The sequence below is a fragment of the Macaca mulatta genome, chromosome 14 (assembly GCF_049350105.2).
Source record: "Macaca mulatta isolate MMU2019108-1 chromosome 14, T2T-MMU8v2.0, whole genome shotgun sequence".
NCBI lineage: Eukaryota > Metazoa > Chordata > Mammalia > Primates > Cercopithecidae > Macaca > Macaca mulatta.
The window spans coordinates 12748715-12766932 of record NC_133419.1 but is presented as its reverse complement, the minus strand read 5'-3'; the positions used below and the strand labels follow the sequence as shown (position 1 = coordinate 12766932).

At 52.9% G+C, this 18218-nt stretch overlaps 1 protein-coding gene and 1 long non-coding RNA gene across 25 annotated transcripts in view; one reads left to right on the top strand and one right to left on the bottom strand.

Moving 5' to 3' along the window:
* VWCE (von Willebrand factor C and EGF domains) overlaps positions 1-18218 on the bottom strand; it is a 38072-nt gene that overhangs the window by 18993 nt on the left and 861 nt on the right. For 14 of the 24 annotated variants that reach the window (XR_013403723.1, XR_013403725.1, XR_013403724.1 and 11 more), the window contains exons 2-10: positions 15189-15283; positions 14971-15060; positions 14508-14636; positions 10366-10482; positions 6170-6286; positions 5170-5298; positions 4196-4638; positions 4020-4113; positions 1944-2026 (exon numbers count right to left, since the gene is read on the bottom strand). Coding sequence is in view for 21 of the 24 variants with exons in the window: in XM_077962635.1 (XP_077818761.1) it covers positions 1944-2026; positions 4020-4113; positions 4196-4638; positions 5170-5298; positions 6170-6286; positions 10366-10482; positions 14508-14636; positions 14971-15060; positions 15189-15283 (1297 nt within the window). In the remaining 3 variants the exon portion in view is untranslated. Of the gene's footprint in view, positions 1-1943; positions 2027-4019; positions 4114-4195; positions 4639-5169; positions 5299-6169; positions 6287-10365; positions 10483-14507; positions 14637-14776; positions 14829-14970; positions 15061-15188; positions 15284-18218 lie in introns of all 24 variants that reach the window. The other 10 variants (XM_077962637.1, XM_077962645.1, XM_015114011.3 and 7 more) reach the window with 3 other exon arrangements.
* LOC144334192 (uncharacterized) lies at positions 5117-15922 on the top strand. The gene is made up of 3 exons (XR_013403748.1): positions 5117-5338; positions 6564-6684; positions 14395-15922. It is a non-coding gene; the product is annotated as an uncharacterized LOC144334192 (long non-coding RNA).

Sequence of the window (18218 nt, the reverse complement as noted above, 5' to 3'; positions counted from 1 at the left end):
CCCTATCAACACTTTGGGCCAAGTACATCACATCTCTGAGCCCCGTTCTCCCCATCTAAGAAATAGGCTGGAATTGGCGTGTCTCTCGGGGTTTCCAAGGATTACGTGAAATGAGATCATGCATGAAAGCACTTGGGGCTGTATGCCGTGGCTCACGCCTGTAATCCCAGTACTTTGGGAGGCCAAGACGAGAGAACTGCTTGAGCCCAGGAGTTTCAGACCAGCCTGGCAACATAGGGAGACCCTGTCTCTACAAAAAATAAAATAAAATAAATTAGCTGGGGTGGTGGCACATGCCTGTGGTCCCAGTTACTCGGGAGGTTGAGGTGGGAAGATTGCTTTAGCATGGGAAGTCAAGGCTACAGTGAGCCATGATTGCACCCCTGCACCCCAGCCTGGACAACAAAATGAGATCCCATAAGTAAGAAAAGAGGAGAGGAGAGGAGAGAGGAGGGATGGGGGGAGGGGGAGGGGAAGGAGGAGGGGGAGGGGGGAGAAAGGAGAGGGGAAGGGGAGGAGATTAGGAGAGAAGAGAGGGGAGGTGAGGAGAAAAGAGGGGAGGGGAGAAGAAGAGAGGGGAGGGGAGGGGAGGAGAAGAGAGGGGAGGGGAGGGGAGGAGAGGAGAAGAGAGGGGAGGGGAGGGGAGGAGAGGAGAGGAAAGAGGAGGAGAGGAGCAAGAGGAGATGAGCACAAGAGGAGAGGGGAGGGCAGGGGAGGGGAGGGGAGGGAAGGGGGGAAAGAGAGAAGAGAAAGAGAAGAAAGAAACATGAAAGAAAGGAAAGAAAGGAGGGAGGGAGGGAACTTGGCTGCTGTGCTTTCATGTAGCACATAGGAAGAGTTGGATAAAGGGTGCTGGTGGTTGTCTGCATGCCCGATTTCACACTGCAGCTTCCACCTTTGATGCCAGAACAACAGACATTTAAAGATGGTCATGACCAGGTGCAGTGGCTCATCATTGTAATCCCAGCATTTTGGGAGGCCAAGGTGGGAGGATCACTTGAGCCCAGGAATTTGAGACCAGCCTGGGCAACACAGTGAGACCCTGTCTCTACAAAAAAAAAAAAAAAAAAAAAAAAAAAATTAGCCGGGTGTAATGGCATGCGCCTGTGGTCTCAGCTACCTGGGAGACTGAGATGGGAGGATCGCTTGAGCCCGGGAATTGGAGGCTACAACGTGCTATGACTGTACCACTATAATCCAGCCTGGGCAATAGAGCAAGACCCTGTCTCTAAAATAAAAAATAAAGATGGTCAGAAGGTGGCAGTGAGGGCTGGTGGACAGAGCCCTGACTTTGGGCTCAGAGAGACCTCAAATCCCAACTCTGCCACCTCCCAGCCTCTGTCTTTTCATCTGCAGAATAGGGGCAGTAAAGCTGAGTCTGAAAAGCTGCTGGGAGCCTCAGTGAGGAAAGAGATGAGAAGCACCAACCCTGGGCCTGGCACTCAGTAGATGCTCCTAATCAAATACACGGGACAGCATCTGGCAGGGCAGGCACACAGTAGGTGCTTAATAACTATTCTTGCAGGAGTGAATTTGTCCAAAGCCAAATACTTTTAACAAGCTGGGTTTGGTAATGAGCCTTCTTTCTCCCAAATGTGGAGACCTTTATTGTGCTGGCAAATATTTTGCCTGGAGAGAAAAACAGCCTCCCTGGTGGGAAGTTTCCGAGGGAGTTTCGTCCCCTCCCCTTCCTAAACAGACGACCCTGTGTGCCTGCTGGCTGTCTGCTGCGGAGTAGAAGCCTCCCTGACTCCACCAACCTTCCCGCTTTATACTTCCCTCCCCCTTTTAAATTCTACAGCTTCTAACCAAATTCCACAACCTGAGAATGTTCCCTTCCACTCAACAAGCTCACCTTTAACATCCGGTGTTTTCCCCTTCCTCTAAAACCCCCAAAGGTTAAGAAAACACCCATGAGGCTTTGAGGATCTTGTGACGCTTACCAGACAGACACAGACGGTGCAGTTCTCGTTGGGAGGTGAAAACACGTCCCCTTCAGCTCGGACGACACCACTGTGAAAACAGTCTTTGAAGGACAAATAGGAGGTAAAAGCATCAGACCTCTTCAAAGAGGAAGCTTGAGGTCTCGCTGCTTCTCCATGCTTAATGTACCTGGAACATTCTCTCACTGCCCTAGGTGTCCCAGGAGTGGCAGATTCAGGGTACTCTGACTGTGTGGTCCTGCAAGGATCAGTTGTGGTGGCCCCAGGAGGGTCCATCCCTGTCTCACAAACTCACAACTGTCTGGAGGGCACAGCATTTTCTTCCCAGAGGGCAGGAAAGGCAGCCTGGGTTCAAAATCTGAGGCCAGGCGCAGTGGCTCACACCTGTAATCCCAGCACTTTGGGAGGCCGAGGCTGGCAGATCACAACGTCAGGAGTTTGAGACCAGCCTGGCCAACATGGTGAAACTCCGTCTCTACTGAAAATACAAAAATTAGCCAGGCCTGGTGGTGTGTGCCTGTAATCCCACTACTGGGGAGGTTGAAGCAGGAGAATCGCTTGAACCCGGGAGGCAGACGTTGCAGTGAGCCGAGATCGCGCCACTGCACTCCAGCCTGGGCAACAGAGTGAGACTCCATGTTAAAAAAAAGAAAAAGAGGCCGGGCGCGGTGGCTCAAGCCTGTAATCCCAGCACTTTGGGAGGCCGAGACGGGCGGATCACGAGGTCAGGAGATCGAGACCATCCTGGCTAACACAGTGAAACCCCGCCTCTACTAAAAAATACAAAAAACTAGCCGGGCAAGGTGGTGGGCGCCTGTAGTCCCAGCTACTCGGGAGGCTGAGGCAGGAGAATGGCGTAAACCCGGGGGGCGGAGCTTGCAGTGAGCTGAGATCCGGCCACTGCACTCCAGCCTGGGCGACAGAGCGAGACTCCGTCTCAAAAAAAAAAAAAAAAGAAAAAGAAGAAGAAAACCCTGGCCCTCCAGCTCCATTAACCAGCTTGGCCCTGGACATGTTCACCTCTCTGGTACCCAGCTGTCTTCACTGCAAAATGAAAACACCACCATGTACCCTGCAGGGAACTTGGAAGGATCCAACACCTGGGCAATAAAGTACCCAATACTTCGCACTCAGGACTCAGCATGTATCGGGGACATAACCCACAACAGTAACTAAGAAAATCAAGCCAGGCACGGCGGCTCATGCCTGTTTTTTTTTTGAGCCAAGGTCTCGCTCTGTCGCCCAGGCTAGAGTGCAGTGGCACAATCATGGCTCACTGCAGCCTCAACCTCCTGGGCTCAGGTGATCCTCCCACCTCAGTCTCCCAGGCAGGTAGGACTACAGGTACACGCCACCATACCTGGCTAATTTTTTGTATTTTTTGTAGACACAGGGCTAGTCTCAAACTCCTGGGCTCAAGTGATCCGCCCACCTCCGCCTCCCAAAGTGCTGGGATTACAGGCTTCAGCCAGCATGCCTAGCCAAGAATCTGCATTTTAATAAGAGTCCCCTTGATCCAAGTGCAGAGCAAGTTTCGAGAAGCTCTGTGAAGGATCTGTGAAGAATTTGGGTCCCTATCCTTCCAGCAATGAGAAGCAAATGAAAAACCATCAGCAGATGGCGGGGGCAGTCAAAAAGGGGACAGAATTTAGAAACAATGACTCCTCCCCCTGTAGGAGGGGAACTGGGGCAGGAGAAGGGGACTGCACAGTGGATTTAAAGAGGCTCAATGAATGACTGAATAAATGAATGAGCAAATGAAGCTGAAAACAATGCCCAGAAGATGAAAAGTCCCCCTTGAGGGATATTACAGCATAAACGGGTGGTTCTCAAAGTGTGGTCACTAGACCAGGCACATCAGTATCACCTGGGAACCTGTTCAAATGCACATGTTCTGGCCCTATCCCAGACCTACTGAATCAGAAGCTCTAGGGGCAGTGCCAAGGAAAGTGTGGCTTGGTAAGCCCTCCAGGAGATTCTAATGTACACTAATGTTAAAGAACAGCCTTTTGGCGGCAGGAGGGTGCAGAGAAAGGAAGAGGCAGGGCTATGTCCTTCCCTGGCACCAGCTCTCACCTGTGCATGATGGGCAGCACCCCCCATCTTTGGAGGGAATTGGGTGGGAACAAGCAGCTTCACACCTCACCTTTTCACAGGTCACCTTCCCATCCTAGAAGCACAACCAGGAGTTACAGCCATCACAAGGCCCCAGACTCCAGACCAAAGAAGTTCCAGGGACCCCTAGTACCCACCTTGCACCAGCACTGGGAACATCCAGGCTCTGTCCAGCGACTCCCTGATTCAAGCATGGCTCCCAGGTGCCAGCAGGGAGAGGGCCCTGCTGCCAGCCAGGGGGCCTGAGGGCCCCTGGGTGAGGAAGGGGTCCCCATCACTTCCCCATGAAGGAGGGAGGGGGGTCTGAGGTTCCCCAGCAGTGAGGCAGTAGGCACTGGGGTGGCCATCAGGGTGGACAGCAGCCACACAGGGGCAGAAGGGGAGGATGTGGGTAGTGGTGGGGTGGGAGATGGCAGGCGGGCGGTCCTGACTCCGGCTGGGGGCCCTGGAGCCCCAGAAGGAGGGCTATGTCCCGGGGACAGGGCAGGCCGGCCGGCCTCAGGAAGCAACAGGAGCATCTTGGACGGGTGTTGCCGCGGTTGCAGGATGGCAGATGGGGCCAGCACAGCTTTCGGGAAAGCTGAAACAGAAGCACGGAGGTCTGTTGGGGTGGGTAGCAGAGACAGGAGGCAAGGTTTAGGGAGACCTGGGCTCAGCTCCACCACAAGCCCCTGTTTCCCCCCGTGGTCCGCGCAACATTCTACTATGTTTATGGGCACACTGTCGCCCTGCGACAGAGCGAACCACGGAAATGGTTGTCGCTGCAGCCCATGTTATTCTGACTCCTTGTTGGGTTTTATCCTTTTATCATTTAGGAAAAAACAGAAGGGCTGGGGAAACAGTGAAAAGAAGAGGGAAGAATGGATAAAGAAGTGGGAAAAAAAAAAAGCGAGGAAGAAAGGAGAGTGTTGGAAGTAACAAACAAGATGAACTGAAAACAAGGGCAGACGGAAATAAGGGGGCCTGGCGCCAGGTGGGCGGGGCCGGGGCAGGGCAGGGCCAGGCGCTGAGAGGGCGTGGCTGGGTGCCCGGAGGGCGTGAATGGGGAGGGGACACGCTCTGAGGGGGCGTGGCCAGTCGCCGACTGTAGGGAGGGGACGGGGAACCTCACCTTCACAGGACACGCGGTCAGCTCGGAGCCTGAAGCCAGGTCGGCATGTGCATAGGAAGCTGCCCACGGTGTTGTGGCAGGAATGGTGACAGACTCGCCTCTCCAATGGCCTCCGACACTCGTTTACATCTGCGGGAGAGCCTCGCTGCGGACAGCTGCTTTGTTTGGGGTACCGAGCCCTTCTTCCGCCCATCCCTTAGCTCAGAAGACTTGGGGAGTTTCCCTGCCACGTTCTTACAAGGTCCATCCCTGCCCCAAGGTGCGGGATGTGACTCAGGCAGTTCGGAGCGGGGCTGAAATCTAGTGCTAGTCTCGTTGATAGGTTCACATATCCAGCAGGCATTTAATGCGAGTATCAGACTCAGCCCCAGCACTATGCAGTGGTAATTAATTGCTGCCTGGTGGGGATAAATCCCGCTGAGAAGCTCATCTCCAAACCTTCCACCCTCCCGTTTTTCTTTCCGAAAAAAGTCTCAAAACTCACTGAGCTGCTCAAGGTAGGCTTCGGGACAAATACCTAACTCCGCTAGAACAAGGTCTTTTTTCAGGCCCATGGGACCCCACCTTCAGCCCATGAGCCAAGCTCAAACCAAACATGCCAATCCCTTTCTGGAAATTTCTGCTAATGGGCTGAGAAAACAGGGTCTCCTTCTAAACCAGAGGAACCAAGACATAACGTGCTTTATTTACCAAGGGGAGCAAAGGCAGCCAAGAAAATGGGTGAGCAGAGAGGAATCCTTGGGGTGTATCTGGGAGAGGAGCGGAAGAGAAACATAACAGGATGAAAGTGGCAAATGGCCAGGAAAAGTCCAAGACAGGGTCTTCATGCAGAGCCACGCCAACCCCAGGGACAGGCAGGCTCTGAGCAAAGGCTCAAGCCCCTTCAGGCTCCAGAGGACCAGAAGGTCTGATTGTTAACCTTCCCAGGTCCCTGGGCTCCCTGTCCATCTTCCTGATTGGCAGCCTAAGTGTGCAGACCACAGCGTCCTCCCCGCCTTACCTACACAGGAGTGCCGGTTGCCATGAAGGTGGAAGCCAGTTCGACAGGAACACTTGTAGCTGCCAATGCTGTTTTTACATCTCTGCTGACAGGGAGTCCCTAGGCATTCATCAGTGTCTGGCAGGAAAAGGGACAAGACTGGGGTTCATTTCCCCAAGAGAACTTTGGAAACATGTGGTCCCCTCTTCCTCTCTCATCTCCATCTCCTATCCCACACAGGGCTGTGGGGAACCACCTTAGCTGCCACTCTTCTGCACTGCCCACATCCAGTCCTAAATACTCTCTGGACCAGCCCACGTCTCTCATCCTCACTGCTACCCCTTAGCCCAGCCACATTCATCTCTAGTCTGGAGAATAGCCACAGCCTCCAGTGTGTCTCTCTGTCTCTACCTAGGTTCCTTCAAGTCATCCTCTGCACAGCCTCCAGGATGTCTGACCAAAGGGCACTTCTAATCAGGGCCCTCCCTGCTCAAAACCCCTCCGCTGCTCCCACGGGTCACAGACCTCATCTTAGGGTAAGACACCAATGCCGCCCCACAGCTCACGACGCCTTTGAACATAGTCCTGGTTGCCTTGCCCACCTCCTTCCTTGCCCCGACCTTCACTCTGGCTTAAATTCTTTTATTGTTTGTTTGTTTGTTGTTGTTGTTGTTGTTGTTGTTGTTGTTTGAGACAGAGTGTCACTCTTTTTGCCCAGGCTGGAGTACAATGGCACAATCTCAGCTCACTGCAGTCTCCATCTCCTGGGTTCAAGCAGTTCTCCTGCCTCAGCCTCGCAAGTAGTTGGGATTACAGGCACGCGCCACCACGCCTGGGTAATTTTGTATTTTTAGTAGAGATGGGGTTTCACCATGTTGGTCAGGCTGGTCTCAAACTCCTGACCTCAGGTGATCCACCTGCCTTGGCCTCCCAAATCCCACGCCTGGGATTACAGGCGTGAGCCACTGCACCTGGCCACTGGCTTAAATTCTTGCCATCTTCCAAATGCACCATGCTCTTCTGGTGCTCCCCTTTTGCCCATGTTCTCTGTATGCCTGGAATGCCTTTCTCTCTTGTCTGGCTGGAAAACTCCTAGTCATACTTCAAAACTCAGCTTCAGTGGAACCTCCTCTGTAAAAGTTCCCTAGTGCTGTTTGAAATTGTGAAAAACTGGAAATAATCTCCATGTTCATCAATAAGAGAAGAGTTAGTAAACTATGAAATATTTGCACTGCAGAGTCAGCAGTTAAAAGGAACAAGGCAAGTCTATTTACCCTGATGTGGAAAGATCTTCAAGACCAACATTGGGCGGGGGTGGGGGGAACAGGCAAAGAAATGACTAGGTTCAAATCCCAACTCTGGCTGGGCGCAGTGGCTCATGCCTGGAATCCCAGCCCTTTGGGGGCCAAAGGGGGAAGGACGGCTTAAGGCCAGGAATTTGAGACTAGCCTGGGCAACACAGCAAGACCCCATCTCTACAAAAAGAAAAAAGAAAAAAAACCTTAGCGCTAATGTGATCTTAAGCAAGTAACAATTTCCTTAAGCCTCAGCGTTCCTATCAATAAAATGGAGATAAATAATATCAACTTCACTGGGTAATTTTGAGGGCGAAAGGAGAAAATGCATGTAAAGTGCTTAGTCCAGGACCCAGGACCCAAGAGTTTAGCAACTATCGTATCTCTGTAAGTGCTGGTGTATGTACGTACACATCATGGGAAAGGGCAGTCAGGGCACACAGCAGACCAATGTCTGCGTGCTATGGACTAAACTCTGTCCCCTCAAAAATCGTGTTGAAGCCCTAACCGCCAATGTAATGGCATTTGGAAGATACAAAGATAAGTAGATAAGAAGATAATTAGGGTTACATGAGGTCATTAGGGTGTGCCCTATTGATGGGATTAGTGTCCTTGTAGGAAAAAACATGAGAGGCCTAGCTGGGTGGCTCACACCTGTAATTCCAGCACTTTGGGAGGCTGAGGCAGGCAGATCATTTGAGGTCAGGAGTTCGAGACCAGCCTGGCCAACATGGTGAAACCCCGTCTCTACTAAAAATACAAAAATTAGCCAGGCATGGTGGCACACACCTGTAACCCTAGCTATTTGGGAGGATTGGAGAATCGCTTGAACCCAGGAGGTGGAGGTTGCAGTGAACCGAGATTGTATCACTGCACTCCTGGGCGACAGAGGGAATGTCCTCTGTCCTCCTCCATGTCAAAAAAAAAAAAAAGAAGAAGAAAAAGAAGAAGAGATACCAGAGAGCTCTCTCTCCAAGTGAGGACACAGCAAGAAGACTACCTTCTGAAAGCCAGGAAGAGCCCTCACCAGAAACTGAATTAGCCGGTGCCTTAATCTTGGACTTTGCAGCCTCCAGAACTATGAGAATCAATGTCTGTGGTATAAGCCCCCAGCCTATGGAATTTTTTTTTTTTTTTTTTTTTTTGAGACAGTCTCGCTCTGTCACCCAGGCTGGAGTGCAGTGGCGGGATCTCAGCTCACTGCAAGCTCTGCCTCCGAGGTTCACGCCATTCTCCTGCCTCAGCCTCCCGAGTACCTGGGACTACAGGTGCCCGCCACCAAGCCCGGCTAATTTTTTTTGTATTTCAGTAGAAACGGGGTTTCACCGTGTTAGCCAGGATGGTCTCGATCTCCTGACCTCGTGATCCGCCCGTCTCGGCCTCCCAAAGTGCTGGGATTATAGGCATGAGCCACCGCGCCCGGCCCAGCCTATGGAATTTTATGATGGCCGCCCGAGCAGACTAAGACGTGCAGGCTATTCTCCAGGGAGGGCAGAGGGCAGCAGTGGGAAAGAGGGCCTGGGCTAGCACCATGGCTTTTTAAATTTTTCTTATAATTTATGAAAATGTCAAACACGGCTGGGCGCGGTGGCTCAAGCCTGTAATCCCAGCACTTTGGGAGGCCGAGACGGGTGGATCACGAGGTCAGGAGATCGAGACCATCCTGGCTGACACGGTGAAACCCCGTCTCTACTAAAAAAAATACAAAAACTTAGCCGGGCGAGGTGGCGGGCGCCTGTAGTCCCAGCTACTCGGGAGGCTGACGCAGGAGAATGGCGTAAACCCGGGAGGCGGAGCTTGCAGTGAGCTGAGATCCGGCCAGTGCACTCCAGCCTGGGCGACAGAGCGAGACTCCGTCTCAAAAAAAAAAAAAAAAAGAAAATGTCAAACACAAAGAAAATAATAATGTAAGATTCAGGGGGAGCTCACGATTATCCGCCTTGTGAGATTCTTTCCTTCCATAACGCGTAAATAAAAGGCATTTTAAAAGAATGAGTAATAATTGTAAGATCTCTTATCCTGCAAACTGAAGAAGGATTCCTTCTCTTCCCTGGGTTTCCCCAACACTTATCCCTCATCCTAACCTTGTTCTTCCGCTCCCCACCAGACTTGGGGGATCCTACTCCCCAGGGTAGTTCCAGAGCCTGGGCCAGCACTGGGGCAGGTGAAACTGATGAAGTCAGTGAATGACCCCATCCTGGTATGCCCCTCCCACGGCTCCTCTGGTCTCACAGCCTGAGTCTCTTCTGGCCCTCCCGCTTCTCGGTGGCCTCCTTCCCCAGGTTGGTCGGCCCACTCTGCCCTGGCTCTCCTTATGACCCCTCTTCCATCACCATCCCTTTATCCTGCAACAGCAGCAGCAGGTACTTTGTTTTCTGAGACGAAGTCTCACTCTGTCATCCAGGCTAGAGTGCAGTGGTGCGATTTCAGCTCACTGCAACCTCCACCTGCTGGGTTCAAGCAATTTTCCTGCCTCAGGCTTTCAAGTAGCTGGGATTACAGGTGCTCGCCACCACACTTGGCTAATTTTTGTATTTTTAGTAGAGATGAGGTTTCACCATGTGGCCAACAGGCTGGTCTCAAACTCCTGACCTCAGGTGATCCTCCCGCCTCGGCCTCCCAAAGTGCAAGGATTACAGATGTGAGCCATCCCGCCAGGCCAGCAGCAGTCGTTAACCAACTGTTAGATGTGCTGGGATTCAAACTCTGACTCCACCTCTTACTAATGACTTGGCCTTGGGCAAGCCTCAGTCTCCACATCAGTCAAACAGGAACCATATCAGCATCTCCCTCAGAAGCCCGTGGTGAAGGTTCAATCCAGTGGCGCACAGAGCACACTGTGCTGGGCATGGCAGGGCTGAGTGTTCAATGTGGCATCCCCATTACCCCTCCCAGAACAGCCGTTCCTTCTCTGCAGCTCACCTTGGCAGCTGTGGCGGTCGGCAGACAGCTGCATGCCCGGCCCACACTCACACACAAACCCACCTTCCGTGTTCACACAGTGGCCCTCGCAAGAGGAGCTTACACATTCATCAATGTCTGGAAAGAGAGAAAGCACGTGTTGACACAGTGGTCCTCGCAAGGGAACTTACACATTCGTCAGTGTCTGGGAAGAAAGCACCCTTGCAGGCCGGGCACTGTGGTTCATGCCTATAATCCCAGCACTTTGGGAGGCTGAGGCAGGCGGATCACCAGAGGTCAGGAGTTCAAGACCAGCCTGACCAACATGGAGAAACCCTGTCTCTACTAAAAATACAAAATCAGCCAGGCATGGTGGTGCATGCCTGTAATCCCAGCTACTTGGGAGGCTGAGGCAGGAGAATCGCTTGAACCCAGGAGGTGGAGATTGCGGTGAGCCAAGATTGCACCATTGCACTCCAGCCTGGGCGACAAGAGCGAAACTCCGTCTTAAGAAAAAAAAGAAAAAAAGAAAAGAAAGCACCCTTCCACAGCCCTATCTGAACATGACTGTGACTCAGGAACAAATCAACCCCACAAGGACCCTGAGCCCACACCAAGCCTGCCCTCGGCAGCGTGGAATCCCCACCTGCACCCCAGGAAGAAAGAGCAGATACCAGGAAGGTCACTGGCTATGAGGAAACCCCAGGAAGGAAGAGGCCAAGGGACTGGGGCCCCCTTCAGCCCATGGAGATCAGATGAGAGAAGACGGACCCAACTGTTTCCAATGGCCCTGCCTGCAGGGCAGCCCCAAGGGGCCCTCAAAAGGGCAGAGGGTAGTAGACAGGGAGGCCGATTAAATAATCAACAGAGTCATTCTCTTAAAGGTTCACTGAGCACCAACTGTGTGCTGCAGACCAGAGTGGGGCTGTTGAGGACGCAAGTGTAAGACACAGTGCTGACTCCAGATGTTCACAGTCTGATAACACAGGAGCCAAGACACACACCCAAGGGAGAACAGTGCCTGCTGGGGTGATATATGCCTCACCAGGGACAGACTGGCCCCAGCAGGCATGCCCTGGAAGAGCAACTGGCTGAGAGGACCAGGAGTATCGGGGGAGGGACTGCCCAGGTGAAGAAAGGGTCTGATGTGCTTCCAGGCAGCAGCTCCTTTCAAACTGTCCTGAGGCCCAGACTGGTTGAAGCTTGGGTTCCTTTCGAGGCAGCAGGAGACAGGACTGAAGATGTGAACTAAGAGGAGACTAAGGCCAGGCGCAGTGGCTCACGCCTGTAATCCCAGCACTTTGGGAGGCCGAGGTGGGCGAATCACGAGGTCAGGAGATCGAGACTACTCTGGTCAACATGGTGAAACCCCGTCTCTACCAAAAATACAAAAATTAGCTGGGCGTGGTGGCACGTGCCTGTAATCCCAGCTACTTGGGAGGCTGAGGCACCAGAATCGCTAAACCAGGGAGTCAGAGTTGCAGTGAGTTGAGATTGCACCACTGCACTCCAGCCTAGCTACAGAGCGAGACTCTGTCTCAAAAAAAAAAAAAAGATAAGACTAAGTTGTGGTAGGCTGGGCGCAGTGGCTCACGCCTGTAATCCCAGCACTTTGGGAGGCCGAGGCGGGCAGATCACTAGGTCAGGAGATCGAGACCATCCTGGCTAACCCGGTGAAACCCCGTCTCTACTAAAAACTACAAAAAACTAGCCGGGCGAGGTGGCGGCGCCTGTAGTCCCAGCTACTCGGGAGGCTGAGGCAGGAGAATGGCGTGAACCCGGGAGGCGGAGCTTGCAGTGAGCTGAGATCCGGCCACTGCGCTCCAGCCTGGGCTACAGAGCGAGACTCCGTCTCAAAAAAAAAAAAAAAAAAAAAAAAGACTAAGTTGTGGTGACTAAACCCAAGTAGTACTTTAGGAAGGCGAGCCTAGTGAGATGTTCTGATCTGAGGGATGACAGGAGCTGGGAGACAGATCTCCCCAAATCATGCTGCATGCGATCCCTTCCCTGCCAAAGATCTGCGGCGGCTTCTGAGGACCTAAGGGCTCAGCTCAGTGTACTCAGTCTGCACTCACTGTGTAGTGAGTCTCCCCACTGTGGCCCCCAAGCCCATGGGACACCCCCGCTCTCCTTATCCCCTAGTTAGCCTTCTACCCAGCATCTACCCACTGTTCCCAACAGCTGGACGGTCAAGACCATGCTCAACACTGCTAAGAAACCGACCCTGACTAACCCCATTCCACTGGGATGTCTAGTGGCTACAGTCAGTACCACCCTGTCCTGCAAGTGCTCTGACTTTGTTCTCTGGCTTCTCCTTGATTCCGTTTGCCTCAGAAATAAGAAGTACGTGCAGAAAGTGCCCCAAGGTGAAAGGTATTCGGGAGCAGATAATTGCTTCCATTGTTTTTCCTATCTGGAGGAGATGCTGCAACAAGCAAGGAACTCCAAGACACCTTTAGTGAGACCCTCGGACCCAACAGCATCCTTCTGGGAAATAATCAGAGAAGCCGACAAGAAGCCTCTTTATGGCAGCATTATTTATAGTGGTGAAACACTGCAAACCTCTTAAATAAGGGACAACAGACAAATACTTATTTCAGTTACAGCAACCACATATGTAACTGCTAAAAACAATTTTTTTTTTTTTTTTTTGAGACAGAGTCTTGCTCTGTCACCCAGGCCAGAGTGCAGTGGCACGATCTTGGCTCACTGCAACCTCCACCTTCTGGGTTCATGCAGTTCTCCTGCCTCAGCCTCCTGAGTAGCTGGGATTACAGGCATGCACCACCACACCGGCTAGTTTTTGTGTTTTTAGTAGAGACAGGGTTTCACCATGTTGGCCAGGCTGGTCTTGAACTCCTGAACTCAAGTAATCCACCCGCCTCAGCCTCCCAAAGTGCTGGGATTACAGGCGTGAGCCACCAAGCCCAGGGGAAAAAAAAAAAATTACGTTGCAAGAAATTGTTAGTGATACCTACAACATAAAATAAGATAGGAGAAATAATAAAAACTACAGGTAAGATACAACCCCAATTTTATAAAGCATACATCTATGCATGCTTAACATACATATACACACACAAACACAGACACACCCAGGGAAAAGGGCAGGAAAAAAAACTAGATTTTAGTAACAAATATCTCCGGGTGGGGACTTCCAGAGAATGCTTATTTTCATTTTTCTCCTCTTACTTTCCAAATGTTCTACAATGAACTATCTCCTGATTTTCTATTCAGGGGGAGAAACATTATTTTTACCAAGTTAAAACTCCAAAAAGGCTTTTGTCGCTCTGGAAAGATTGGCAAGAAACTGGTCACAGTGGCTGTTTCTGGGGAAGGTAACAGATTTTGTCCGTAGAAACGTTTTAAAAATCATAAACAAATAATACATTCACAAAATAACTATTGAGTTTAGCTTCCCTCATCTTTCAAATGTTATTTTCCCAAGAAGCCTCCCCTGGCCAACCCCACCGACTCTGGGTTCCATGCCCCTCTGTGGACCCTGGCACCTTGCCCTTCCCAGTTAAGGTCCCCACGACAACTGGGCTGTTCTTGTGCTGTTACTTGTCTTCCTTCCTCATATTCAGAAACTCCCTAACAGGGGCCGGGTGCGGTGGCTCACGCCTGTAATCCCAGCACTTTGGGAGGCCGAGGTGGGCAGATAACAAGGTCAGGAGTTCGAGACCACCCTGGCCAATATGGCAAAACCCCATCTCTACTAAAAACACAAAAATTAGCTGGGTATGGTTGCACTCACCTGTAATCCCAGCTACTCGGGAGGCTGAGGCAGGAGAATCGTTTGAACCCAGGAGGTGGAAGCTGCAGTGAGCTGAGACCATGCTACTTCACTCCAGCCTGGGCAAAAGAGCGAAACTCCGTCTCAAAAAAAAAAAAGCAAAAAAAAAACTCCCTAACAGGGACAGACTGTGGCTCCCATAACCGCAGTCCCTGGCTCAGTTCCTGCCCCTAAGATATATATATATTTGTAAAATAACAGAAGTGACACATTTCTCTTGTTTTTATGTCTCTCTGCCCACTCTGATACATCAGAGCCTATCTTGGCTCAGCCTGGCTCTTGCAATACACTGGAGACCATCCTGGCAGGATGGGGAGGAGATATAATTCCCGCTGTCCCCCTCCCCCACCACTCCCAGAGGTCTCACCTGTACACCTGATGCCAACAGCTGTCTCCGTCATCGAGAAGCCCACGGGGCACACTCGGGCCACCTCCTGACAGCCGCCATGGTTGCAGGTAAGGTCACAGCCGTACTCCCCACATGGTCCGTGGGTTTCTAGAGCAGGCATCGCATGGGTGAGCGTGCACCCTGTGGCAGTCCCAGCCACCCCCACCTCACCAGGATCCTCCTGAATTCTGTTGGGAGTAGCTCTGAAGGCAAACAGGCCTGGGTTTAAATCCAGCTCTGCCATTTACCAGCTGTGTGACCCGGGGCAAGACAATAACTTCTGTGTCTCAGTTTCTTCATCTATAAAATGGGCACAAAATGTCTACCTAATAGAGTTGTCTGAAGCTGAGATGCCAGGACCCATCTCAAGTGCTCACTGCCCAGCACATAATCTCAGTGCTCATTCATCTGTTCCCATCAGCCACTGCCCATCCCCAGTTACCTGGGCAGGTGGCCCCTTGCTCTCCATCCTGGCAGGAGCAGACGTTGGGAGCGATGCAGATGCCGCTCCCACAGCCGAAGGAGCAGAGGGCTGAGAGGAGAAGTGCAGGTGAGAGACAAGGGACTGGGGACCCCCGTCTGCCCCTCGGACCAGGGACTGAGGGCTGGCAACACACACTGCTGGAGGAGAAGGCTTGGAGCACAGGGACAAGCACTTACGCAGGGTGCAGTGTCCACCACCCATAGAGGGCGCCCAGCCAGGGCAGCAACCACTCCCGAACCCAGAGAGGCAGACGTGGGGGCCCAGCATGCGTCTGCAAGAGAAGAGAAAGCACGTTCCTCATCCTATACTAAAGGAGACATTGGTCAACAGGAAAGTCTCCCAGCCAGTCTGTAAGTCAATCAACGAACAGTTCTCAAGAACTGTCCGGAGGGGCAATGGGAAGTGCCAAAGAAAAATGACCCAGACAGTCTCTCCGGGAGGCAAGACAGACAAGTGTGAGACAATAGATACTGGCCTCCTACAGACATCTGCCACATGAACACACAGCAGAGTGGCCAGGAGAGGGGCCTCAGAGCTGAAGAAAGGCTGTGCAATGGATGAGGAGCCCCAGGGGTGGCTGCCTCAGGACCTTTGCACTTACAGTTCCTGCTCTAAGAAAGGTTCTTACGGCCGGGTGCAGTGGCTCATGCCCGTAATCCCAGCACTTTGGGAAGCCGAAGCAGGATGACCATTTTGAGCCCAGGAGTTTGAGACCAGTCTGGGCAACATGGCGAAACCTCGTCTCCACAAAAACTAGCTGGGCATGGTGACGCACACCTGTAGGGTCAGCTACTTGGGAGACTGAGGTGGAAGAATGGCTTGAGCCTGTGAGGCAGAGGTTGCAGCAAGCCAAGTTGGTGCCACTGCCCTCCAGCCTAGGTGACAGAACCAGACCATCTCGAAAAAGAAAGAAAGAAAGAAAGATTCTTCCTCAGACACACACTGGGCTCCCTCTCTCCCTTCACCCAGATCTCTGCCCAAGGCACCTTCTCAGAGAGGCCTTCCTTGTCGACCCTTACTTTGCTTTATTCTCCACAACATTTACTTCCTGGGACAATAGATTAGTTTTTAATTTATGAATTCATTGTCTCCCCTACAATTCCCTGATGACAAGGGTTTCTTATCTATTTACCCCAGCACCCAGAGCAGTGCCTGGCATATAGTGGGTGTTCAATAAATGGCTGTTGAGGGAAAGGTTGAGAAGGGCAATGGCATAGGTGACATCTCTGGAGTGGGTGTGGGGTCATCAGTGAGCCGCCCAAAACTGGAGGCAGTGGGGGTCTGTTCAACCAGGAATGAGGTCCAGAAAGGGTGGGAAGCCAGATGCATCCAACTGGTGCTGGGTGCTGAGTGAGGCGTGACCATACAGCCATAAACAAGCTACTGCCCCCGCCTTCAAGGAACGTAGGGCAGACCAGGAGCCAGATGATAACAGCATAGAGTGACAAATGCCATAATGGAACGGGCTGTGGAGCCCTGAGGAGGGTCGGTGGGTTTCCTGGAAGGGCAGCATCTAGGTTGAGGTCAGAGAGAAAACTTTGGGAGGCCAAGGCAGGTGGATAACTTGAGGTCAGAAGTTTGAGAGCAGCCTGGTCAACCCAGCAAAACCCTGTCTCCACTAAAAAAAAAAAAAAAAAATACAGGCCGGGCACGGTGGCTCACGCTTGTAATCCCAGCACTTTGGGAGGCTGAGGCGGACGGATCACCTGAGGACAGGAGTTCGAGACCAGCCTGACCAACATGGGGAAACCTCATCTGTACTAAAAATACAAAATTAGCCGGGCATGGTGGCGCATGCCTGTAATCCCAGCTACTTGGGAGGCTGAGGCAGAAGAATCGCTTGAACCCAGGAGGCGGAGCTTGTGGTGAGCCGAGATCAAGCCATTGCACGCCAGCCTGGGTGACAGAGTAAGATTCTGTCTCAAAAAAAACACGTGGGGCAGCCAGCAAAAGAAGAGGAAGGGAGAGGGTGTTCCAGCAGGAGAAACAGCACAACTGCAGGGCCTCGAGGGGGACAGAGAGGACAACTGCAACCAGCTCCAGTCATGGACTGGACAGAGGGTGATGAAATCCAGCCTGGTTTGAGCTTCCAACCCCACCGCAACAGAAAAGGGACAAGAAACCCCTTCCCAACGGTATTCCACCAGTGTTGAGAGCTGAGGGAAGACGATGCTGTGAGGCAGGCACTCTGTAAAGCACCCACTCTGCGCTGCGCACCGCACCAGGCACTGAGGACATGGGACAAGGCAAACTTATCGCGTTCTTGGGGAGAAGAATCTGTGCCAAAATGTGACAAGTATTCCGGAAAAGGAAGCTCAGGGCGCCATGGCAGCACAGAAAAGTCTGAGGAAAGCTGTCCCTGGGGCCTTTTTCCCTCTCTGAGGTCATCACAGAGGAAAGGGGGGCCCTCCTGCTGGCGGGAGCTGGCAGTGAAGCCTCACCCACCCCCTTGCTGGAGTGAATATGGCAGCAGTCTGACAAGGAGGGGACCAGGAGAATGAGCGGAGCCTTGGGACTCTCAGAAACTGACAGGCAGTGCCACCAAGGCGGCAGATAAAAGGGTGCCCAGGGAGGCTGATGGAGTCGAACTCTCAGGTGAGCCGGGACCGAGCACCCGCCAGATTGCCCCAAGGAGCCTCCTAGGGCTGGTGACAGAGGGACAGGTGGTGGGAGCCTGTGGAACGCTGCGGCGCCGGGGCCGGATCTGAGCAGGAACTGGCGGTGGCTGTGGAACACACGTGCGAGTTGCAAGCTTGGCCGGGCCGCCCCCGCTGTGCGCCCCCCGGAGGACGTGGCCGCGGGCCAGGCCGCCCGCTGACACCGTGTTCCCTAGCTCCGAGCATCACGCACACACGCTCACCGCCCCGCCGCCGCAGTCCGGGGGAAAGCACGCGTGGAGGGCGGCATTCCTCGCGAAAGACGGCGGAGGGGCATGCACCCCCACCCCCCACCCCGCCACGCGCGCACGCACGCACGGACAGAAAACGAAAGGTGACCCAGAGACCCCTGCGGTTCCAAGGTCCACGACGTTCTTAGGGCCAAGACCTAGGGAAAGCCCCGCGCAGTGGGGGAGGCCAGGCGCTGCCCAGACAGAGCCATGGGCACGCTGCGGGGTGAGCCAGACAGTCCGGATACCAGATGGCACGTCCTGGGCTCCCCTCTCCGGAGGTCCGCGCTCCAGGGCACATTAGGAGTCACCCAGCGCC